General features: G+C 39.8%; 1 protein-coding gene across 1 annotated transcript; it reads right to left on the bottom strand.

Moving 5' to 3' along the window:
- Nucleotides 1-8026: 8026 nt before the first annotated feature.
- LOC146368138 (tripartite motif-containing protein 16-like) lies at nt 8027-10367 on the bottom strand. The gene has a single exon (XM_084913681.1). The coding sequence runs from the start codon at nt 10151-10153 to the stop codon at nt 8489-8491; it is 1665 nt and encodes a 554-aa protein (XP_084769807.1). The 5' UTR covers nt 10154-10367; the 3' UTR covers nt 8027-8488.
- Between the last annotated feature and the right edge of the window lie 366 nt (nt 10368-10733).

Here is a 10733-nt window from a genome sequence, read left to right on the forward strand (position 1 = left end):
CGTGCACAATCTTACGCTTCAGTTGTCAGAGCAGAATCTCTTAAATGACTCATATGAGCAGTCTCTCAAAGTTCTTGTGTTCTTTCCTTATAATCCAGTTTTGTAGGTTCCAGTAGGGTAGCCTAGTAGACACCACTGTTTGCTCTCTCTCACCAACTTCCCTCTGAAAACCACAAAGCAAGCAGGCTGAGAAACCGAACTAAGTGATACAGCACCTACACAGCACAAAACATTTTCACAAGCTTTTTTCAATGGTTGTGGAGATGGATTTTATCCCAGTAGATTTTATTATGATTCTATTTGTTTATACTCAGAATAACTCATTCAAGTCACAAAAGTGAGCTTACCTATGTACTGTATGTTCATCAGTGTGAACTGTGGGCCTGCATCTGGCCGGTGAGAAGTTGAGTGTCCGGTTCCATTCTAGTCACAGCCAGTCTCAAACACTGATGCAGATGTTCATCTGTCAATCTTGATCTCATCGGAGTTTTCATGAGTTTCATGTGTGAAAAGGTTTGCTCGCAGATATACGTGCTGCCGAAAAGTGTGGACATCTTCATTGCGTGTTTTTTATGTTAGGGTACGTGTCATTTGGGAGGGCGGCATAGAAGTCAAGGAGACTGTTGGGCTTGAATGCGTCTTTCAGAACATCAGAGTTCTGTAACTCGGCCAGCTCAAACTGATAAAAAGTAGGGCTGGGTATCGTCACCTAGACAAAGAAATCAAAGCAGGAGAAAAACAAGCTTTTTACATTTATTCAAAGGCATTATGTGAATGTACTCTGAGCCACAGCCTCCTAAAGTAAAGACATTTTATCATCTAAACCAGACAGAGTCATGTTTTCAGCAGTGTCTGTATCCTCCATATAGACCATGCCATGGTCCACCTAGGGTGAGCAGGTGTCTGACTTTATGTGGGACTACACAGCGCTCAGTCCTTGTTTCCCTGTGCCACACACACATTGAGCCAATGTCCAGTTTTTTTATTGACTCTAGTTTCTGTCGATCGGTAGGCCCACAAAAAAACCCTGTACAGGAAGTAGATTTCATCTCTCTGATAAAAGGAGTTCTAATCCCTGATCCTATGAGTCTGACCCAGTAGATAATATTTATATGATCATATTTATGCCTTTGTTGTTTCACAAAGGGTTAAAAACATTCACAGGTTGGACTGTGGTTCTCCTTTTAGCGTCTCTGCTGGAATTTGAACTGTGAACCTCTTAGATCCAAACTTCTGACCTGCTCATCTCACAGAGGACAAAAGGGAAGAACCCCGAATCTCTTCTTCACCTCACTTTTATACCTGCTCACCCTTTCTCCCCCCTTCCCTCAGTGGACGTCACATCTTCACACCAATCAGGTTGTTGACATTTGATCATCTGAAATCCACCCACACCTCAACTCTCTCTCTGTCTGATTTACAAGATTTAACACAAACTTTAAACTTTAAAATCACTTCATTACATTTTCTTTGTTATTCTTAACACAGAAAATTCACATTCAGAAACTTAACACAGAATAAAACAGAGTAGCCAGTAGTGGGACATGGTTCCAGCAACTCTGATGGTGACGGCCCGTTTGAAGCTGAAGCTCCGGCACATGTGTCAAAAAATCAACACACTGCTTCAGAAACGCTGTGCTGAGGCTTGGTTTGACTGAACAGAGTCACGTGATCAATGACGTCTGAAGCTTCATTCAGCACGTCACTGCTTCAGTACCTGATTCAATGATTTATAAGGAATTGAACCATTGGTGGGATTTGTGCTGTGTTTTGGTGATTTTGTGAGAGCGAATCAGTGTGTGACATAATTATAGACATGGAGCCAGGAAGAGAGGACGCTCTGCCTGTTCCTGAATAAAAACCAGTTCATCAGCAATTCTGCTCCCAGGTCTAAAATGTACATAAGAAATATGATATACACATAATTATAATGATATAACTTATAGTATATTATATATAAATGTACCAGTCTGCTGGTTAATTACATAATCAGGTGGAGGCAGTGACCTCACAGCACAAGCATACTCACAACCTATTATAATATTGTGCTTTACATTGATATATATAGTGTATTTTTTATTACTAACAAACTACAAGAAGTCACAAGCAACAGGAGAACACACCATGGCACATGTTTACACAAGAACGTTTTATTCATCTAAATTATTTATTATTAAAATCGACGTAACAGAATTTTTTTATGTAAAACAAATACATGTTCAAAGCACCATATCAGCCCGATATCAGACACAACTGTCACGTGACATTAAAGAGAAGCTGTCAGTTCATCTCTGCAGAGTGGGCAATCATAATGAAGCAGTTCATTATAAGCTGTAGATTCAAGCTGCGCTTCATAGTTTTGTCCACCAGATGTCACCAAACAGGACTGTGTTGAAAAGCTTCCAGTAATGAACCGTTTTTCAATCCAAGCTTCAGAAAGCTTCATTTGGACATCAGAGGCCGTCTGATGTTAACTGGCAGCCCTTTATAGACTGCTGCTAATTTACCCTGAAGCCAAACCACTGTCTGGGGTTACATACTGAACGAAGCTACACGCACATTTCACACACAATCAAGAGAAATCACAGGTAAGACAATCGTATCCAAAATTCTTGTCTGCAAGCAAAATACAATATAATAACATAAGAACAAGCAAAATATAAGAACGGGTAAATCTGAGGATTATAAACAAACATTCAATAAAACATAACAAACTTTTGTTTGAGTTAAATATCAGTATTAAAATCACCCATGTGTGTTTATATGGTTAAGTAATGAAGACGACCTTCATTATACCCTCACACACACACACACACACACACACACACAAACACACACACACACACACACACGCTGTGTGAAGCCTTGAGAAATGAACGTTTTGTGAACCACTTGGCTGGAAGACTCAACTGCTTCTAGGTGCACATGGAGTAAAGGCAGGAAAGGCACACACAAGCGAGCTGCTTACCCTAACCATCAAAAATGAATGCCTAACCCTGACCCTTACCCTAAACCTAATCATAACCGAATTGTAACCCTGACACTAAAACCAAATTTTGAGTCTCAAAAATGCCTTCAAACATGTGGGGACTGGGATCTTGGTCCCTGTGAGGCCTGTTTGTCCCCACGAGTATAGTAAACTACCAAGTTTTGGTCCCAGCGAAGATGTTAATACCCGCCCACTCTCACACACTGACTCGCTCTCTCTCTCTCTCTCTCTCTCACACACACACACACACACCAAATTAAGGATTGTACATTAACATATGTTATTGTGGAAACTGCTATCGGGACCATACTGAATTTAACCAGATAAATATTTGATATAGTGAGAGAAAGAGAGTAAATGACAAACAGCCATTATAATTCATCATACACTGAGAGTAGCAGACAAATCAATAAAACACCTCTTCCAATTAATCTAATAATTTATTCAGCGTCCATCTGTTTGTTTTTTTATGAGCTTTGTTTGATTTGATAAGTATCTGAGGCTGAGACCACAGGACTGTAAAATCGAATAAATATTATGCTGAACAGTCCAAAAGATTCAATAATCTTTTAATCTTTTGGAAATTTTCCCAATTCCTACTAATGAATGTTGTCTTGTTTCAGGATACATAATACCTGCCGTTATCTAAAGACACATCTGCTTACCTGTATCTTTTGCTTGTTTCTCCTTTTCTGTTTTTTTCTAAACCGAGGACCCGATGGCTTTGACCTTTTCTTGTCCATTTTTGTCCATCAGCAATTTTTCACTCCAGCATCAACACCTAATAGACCTACACCTTGTGGCCCCTAGAGACAAAGCAGCACGTACAAACTCCAAAAAATGTACAAAACACAACGGAAGTGCTCCAGGATGCTAGGGGCAATGTTGGGCTTTGTACGTGATTTGTCTCTAGGGGCCACCGTATATATTTATATGTAAACATATATAAATAAAACCACAATTTTTTTTACATTAGTAATTCCTTTTGTGCATAATTTCATATTTTTGTTGATAATAAATTAATTAAAGCAACAAAACAACCTGAAGAGCCGGTTAGGAGCCAAAAGAGCCGGTTCTCTAAAAAGAGCTGGAATTTCCATCACTAGCCGTGTGGTGTTCAGGTGTATAACGTGGTGTGGAGGTGTGTATGCAGCAGCACCGAGGTCCTCAGCTAATTTTAATTTCAAATATTTGTCTTGGGCATAACTTTGTTTATGGCAGCCTGTGTGATTCATGCTTTATTCACCTTGCACGCTAAGATGCTGGCCAATTAAATCACCAGGAAGGCCGATGAACACCCGCCAGGCTGCATAAAGTTTGATTAAAATCTGCTGCAGAACATAACTGTGAATTCTGACAGCCAATTTCACATGTTAGTGTTTCAGTCCCTAAAGACTGGCAATAAATGGAAATGTCAAATGATTCATTACAAGGAGCTGCCAACTTTAGAGGCTGGTTAATCGTGACAAATCTTTTCCTTCACTCAGGTTACCTAGTAGATTGCGGCTCAAGCAGTGAACACATGTTATCTCTATTCGGACTTTCCCAAGTGTTCTTTATTTCTTTGCTCTTGCTGTTTTCTTTTATTAAGCAGCTTTAATCTTGTCCCAGCTGTGGTTCAGGTGGTACAATTGGTACCAGTCACAGGGTCAGTGGATTGGTCCACAGTTTCCTCCAGTCCACATGCCAAAGTATCCTTGGACAAGACACTGAACCCCAAGTCCATCAGCGTGTGTGAATGTTGGCTAAAGCCCTCAGGCACAGATAGAAGTGCTGCATGAACGTGTGTGACTGGGTACATGAGACATGTAGCAGAAAGTGCTGTGAGTAGACAGGACCTATGCAAGTACGACACCGTTTACAAACAACCAACACTTTTCATTTTCACTTTTTTCACTTTCTTTGTGTTTTTATTTTGCCAGGGTGCATGCCTTATTTTCTCTCATCCAGTGTTATGTTGATTTATTCATCATTCAGTCTTATGTGGAGTTCAGGTCCAGAGATAATAATTGAGGCCAAACGCCACTTTTAAGATTGGATATAAAACTTTATTTTTAAATAAAAAGGGCAGTGATGCTAAACCAACCTTTAGTTATGCTGCTATCTCCTTAAATCTAGTGTTGCTAGCTATTTCCCAGGCTAACTGCTGTTCAGTTCCCCAAAACAAACAACCACTGAGGCACAACTCAAAGTTAAAAATGTGCTCTGATGAAATGATCAGTTTGGCTGGACTCTCTGCTGTTGCAATAAAGTAATAATGTCTTAACATCCATCCATCCAGGGTTTCTGGAGATGAGAGGATTTAGAGGTTAGCAGTGAAATAGCTCAATAAAGGAGAATCCATGTTCTAGTATTTCTGAAACAAACAAACAAAAACATGAAAAACCATCTAAACTTTGTATGAAATGTAAGGAAAGTTGTGTCTGGTCATTTATTTCTTTGTTGTAAAAATGCTTCTTGGCAACAAATCTTATGTCAGTTTACCTAATATGACATATGTAGTAGCAAATAATAAATAAATAATAACCTGTGGTATGCTTACACTTGATCTACATGCAACTATACAAACATGTCAGGATTATTATATTGACTGCTTGATCTACTGCAGTGACAACACAGAGGCCTCAAACCTGTCACGATCCTGGATCATTGACCCAGCGTTTTCAGTTTTCTTGTGTTTTGATGTCATTTTGTATTATGTTTCATGTTTAAGTCGTCTTTGGTTAAGTTGATTCTCTAGTGCCGAGGTTGTCCCTGTTTAGATTTGTATTAGTTAGTATTTCCCCCCTTGTGTTTTTGCCCTCTGTGTCTCCCTCTGTGTGGCTGTGATTGTCTTTGTTGTGAGTTCTTGCTTCCCTCATGTTTCATTCTGTTCCTCTTCCTGTCATGTTATCCATGTTTCCCCAGTCATGTTCTCTGGGGCTGTGTCCAAATTCAGGGGTAGCATGCTTCGAAGGACCCGACCTACCCGGTCCACATAGGGCGGGTCCTTCGAAGGCCGGGTAGGCTGGAAGTGAGCTGCTGTGAAATTGGACAGTCTTCTACTCTTCAGTAAAGTCTGCACTCACTTCTGTGTTTTTCCGGTCGCTAGCGCCAAAGCGTGACAACTTTAAAATGGACCCAGAAATGTCGCAGTGACTGAATGATTGCTGGTCATTCGTGCACATTTACTATATTATATAAAATATGTAAACCAAATCTCTGTGAAACTTATAGAAGAACATTTTCTATTTCTGTTTATTTTCTATTATTCATTTGATCCTGTAACTGATTTGTGTGCATAGATGGCCCTGGAGTGTCCTCAGGGAGAGAGGGAATTAGGACAGGAAGCAAATCAATACAACACAACAACTCTTAGTAATTGCATTTATTAACTTGTGTTCTTAAGAATTATCTTCTTGACATCACACATACATACTTTGTATTTTTAAGATATCCCATTTCCTTCTGGCCTGCAGGGGGTGACTTTCCGCTGCAGGCTCATCTTCTCCAGAATTGTCCTGATCACACACAACAAATAAGAGACGAGAGAAAATTGTACAACCACCAGATGGCGAAAGAGTCCCACTGCAACTTTAAGCCATGAAGGATGTGTCTTGATGTTTGCTTGTGATAAATCTGCTTTATGTGAGTCTTTTTCAGAAAGTAACAGTAATACAAATGTAAAAAGAGCCAGTTTTTATTTCTTCATTTTTAGATGTACTCACTCAGGATCAGTTTGAAACCATTGGTTGAGACAGTATGTAGTTTAAATTTAAATATTCACCTGAATGAAATAAATATGAACTCTTTAGAATACTGGCTTCTGTTTGTTTGAAAAAAAAGCTTTTGAACTTCAGATAAGATCAAAGATAAGTTAAGGCAACCGCTGCATCACAAACACAGACATTAGAATAAATAATCATTAATAAATATTTAAAAAACAAAAAAGAAGAAAAGTTAAACCTGTAAAATTCAAGCACCCAGAAATTGCCCTCTGTACTGTGATGTATTCTATATATGAAGAAGTGCGGTTATTGTTCATCAGTTTTGAAGTGATGTTCATTATATGTCTTTAATCAGTAAAGTCTCACTTTGCTGGAAATCAATAAATAAATAATAAAATTGTAAACATGCAGCTGTATGTTAGAAGTCAAAGGGTCCTTAAGTCTTCTGTAAATTGACGGGGATCAAATGAAGGACACAAGTATCTGTTCTTACTCTAATAAATGCTGCTTTAATATCCAACAGACTATTTTCCTTCCTCATCAGCAGTAAACAGCTCGACTGCGTCTGTGCATTTGTGTCCTCCATACTTGTTTACACAGACATCTCAGGCTTGATGCCACGATGCAGTGTAGAAACCTGACAACCCTCTGACTCATGTTCAAATGTTCAAGGACATTTCTCAGGATCATGTATGACCCCTTTTTGACATTTGGACTTTCATTAATAATATTTGTGTTTCTGAGTCATTTTTGTGGAGACTTCTGTCCAACGTAGTGTCCAAATGAAGCCTGAAGCTTTTCTTCACCCTCTTCTCAGATGGTCAGCAACAAAACTCTGTTCCAACCAATGTCTGATAAGAGATGAGACACAGCAGCTGAGCAAATGATCATTTCATGCTGAAGACATCCTCAGACAGAATTAAATACATACATAAACACAGCCTGGTGCCAATAACACAGCTAATGACACTGCTGTATCACTGGCTTTACTGATTAAAGACCATATCTGAAGGAAATCTTTGAACACAACAGAAAGTGACCTTTTAAACCTGCGACACTGATGCTGCATTCAAGGACCATTAAAAACATCTGAAAGGACTTAAGAACATGAAGAAAATGTGACTTGTTTCTCTGTAATGAAGCTGTTTTAGTGAAGAAAGTTGAAAGGTCACAGAGCGACTGCTGAATCTTCTGCTCTAAACATGAACTCTGAACTTTGTGATGCTTCAGGAGGAAAACTGCTTCAGTTATTCTCTCAGATTAGTTTCATATTTTCTGCATCAGATTTGAGTGAGATCCTGGAATGAAGACAGAAGAAAAGACTTTTTTCAAAGTTTGATTTATAGTCAAACCTTCCAGTTTATTCACACAATAAAACATCAACACAATATATGAATTCATTCATTAAAATCACAGTTTTTCCTCATTTGTTTGATGATTTTGACAAAAACAAACACAAACACACACACATGGTCTGCCATACTCATAAAGAGAAATGTCGACATTTTTCAATACAAATATTCCAGAAACATTTAGAGGATAGAGAAGTTTACATTTTCATGTGGAGAAATATTTTAGTAAATCAAAATGATGATGAGCAGTGATAGCCTCCATAAACAGTCACAGGAAAGATCTCCTTTAAAAACTCAGAAACATCAAGAGAACAACTAGAAGATGTGGAGGTACCACCCATAATGTTTGACTGACAGCTGATCTCTGTGCAGAAATGATGGAGAGAAAATAAAATGAAACTAAAATACAGATTTAAACACACAATATGAAAGACTTCAGTCTATTTCACTTTAATCAACTCAGCAGTGGCTCCATAATCATAAAGCCAAAGTCCAGCATAGAGCGGCTGAGTGAATGTGGTCTGGACTCTGTGGAGGAGAGTCATGGTTTCAGAGACGCTGTAGAAGGACAAAACACCTGCTCTGTGATCCAGGTACACTCCTACTCTGGAGGAACGAGGACCTGAGACAGGAGTTTGGATGTTGTTGTACCAAAATGTATAACTGTTGTTGATACAATCTAATGACCAAGATTTGTCATTACGTCCAAATCCACATTCATTACCCCCTCCTTTTCTGCTGATATTCTTGTATGCGACTGCTACATAAACTCCTCCTCTCCACTCCACCTCCCAGTAACAACGTCCAGTCAGACTCTCTCTACTCAGGACTGACCACCATTCAGTGAATCTGTCTGGATGATCAGAATAAGACTGTTTTTGTTTCATAAATGTTACTTTTCTGTTCCCCTCTGATAATAACAGCCATCTGTTTGCTGTGTTTGGATCCAGTGTGATTTCACGTGAATATTTTAAGAATCCAGCTCTGGTCTTTGGCTCTGCTGGTGGATCTGACAGTAAAACATCCACTTCAGTGACTGTCAGTGAGATGTTTGTCCATTCCTCTCTCAGAATGTCCTGTAGTTTATCTCTGACCTCTGACACAGCTGCTGTCACATCCTCAAAGTAGCTCAGAGGACGGATATTGATGCTGGATGAGTCTGTAGACTCACTGAGTGCTGACAGTGAGGGGTAGTTGTGTAGAAACTGGATGTGATCCCCTGTGTGTGAGAGCTGCTTCAGCTCAGCATCTTTCCTCTTCAGCTCAGTGATCTCCTGCTCCAGCTTCTCCTGAAGCTCTTTGACTCGACTCACTTCAGTTTCCTGCTGGGATCTGATCTGCTGCTTCACATCAGAGCTTCTTTTCTGGATGAGATGGATCAGCTCAGTGAAGATCTTCTCACTGTGCTCCACTGTTTGATCAGCAGACTGATTGATGGCCTCCACCTCCTGTTGAAGCAGCTTCACATCTTTCTCTCTGTCCTGGATTCTCTGCTGGATGTTTTGTCGACTCACCTCCAGCTCTCTCTGCCTCTCAGTCCTTTCTGCTGCAGCTGAGACTGTGTCGTGGCCTTTATGTTCATCCACAGGGCAGAGATAACAGATACTCTGCTGATCAGTACGGCAGAACATCTTCATCACCTCATCATGACGAGAGCAGATGTTCTCCTGGAGCTTCTTGGAGGGCTCCACCAGCTTGTGTTTGTCAAATGCAGGACATTCATAATGAAGCTTAACATGTTTCTCACAGTAAGAGATCAAACACACCAGACAGGACTTGAAGGCTTTCATTTTTCTCCCAGTGCAGACATCACAGGCCACATCTTCAGGTCCAGCATAGCAGTGATCAGCAGGAGCAGCTTGGAGTCCAGTCTTCTTCAGCTCCTCCACTAAATCTGCTAACATGGTGTTTTTCTCCAGGACAGGCCTCGCTTTGAAAGTCCTCCGGCACTGAGGGCAGCTGTAGATTTTCTTCTTTTCCTCTTCATCCCAGAAGCTTTTAATACAGTTCATGCAGTAGCTGTGTCCACAGGGAATAGTCACCGGATCCTTCAGTAGATCCAAACAGACTGAACAGCAGAATTTTGTTTGATCCATTTGATTCATGTGCTGTGCCGTTTCACCGTCTCTCAGTGACTGTCAGACAGTTTCACTTCCTCTGAACAGAAACAACCTCTGTGCTCTGAAGGGAAACAGATCTCTGCTCTTGTTCACCTCCTACAGGAAATGAGGCTCACCAGCAACTGCATTTACACCATGTTGTTTAGACCCATCCTGATACAGACACATCTGTGAAGGGAGGCACTAAAGAAATATTCTTACAGAGCAACCAAGAGCCAATCACATGATGCAGGGTGTGGTATGTTTGGTTACAACATGCAGTAACAAGTCTGACCCAGTTAAAGTTTAATAGTTTATCTTTTCTTGGTCCTTTGAAATGTGACAGTCAACACTCAGTGAGTTCATTTTATATTTCAAAAAGTTCAGCAAAGTTTAGGATGCTGTGATGAATAAAAATAAATCAAACTTTATATTTTGACATTTTCTAATCTTAGTTCATTCTCACACTTACAGAATGATGCATGGGAACAACTGACTCCACTAAATCAAACCTATGTTCAAATGAGATTATGATCATTAAATAGTAACAAATATTTAAATTTAGCAATAACAAATGCAGATCGGT

Source organism: Perissodus microlepis, chromosome 18 (assembly GCF_051167445.1).
Source record: "Perissodus microlepis isolate ML-2025 ecotype Zambia chromosome 18, ASM5116744v1, whole genome shotgun sequence".
In the NCBI taxonomy this organism is placed as follows: Eukaryota; Metazoa; Chordata; class Actinopteri; order Cichliformes; family Cichlidae; genus Perissodus; species Perissodus microlepis.

Excerpts from the sequence above, each read along its gene's own strand:
- LOC146368138 (XM_084913681.1), bottom strand. The coding sequence starts at position 10,153 with ATGAATCAAATGGATCAAACAAAATTCTGCTGTTCAGTCTGTTTGGAT.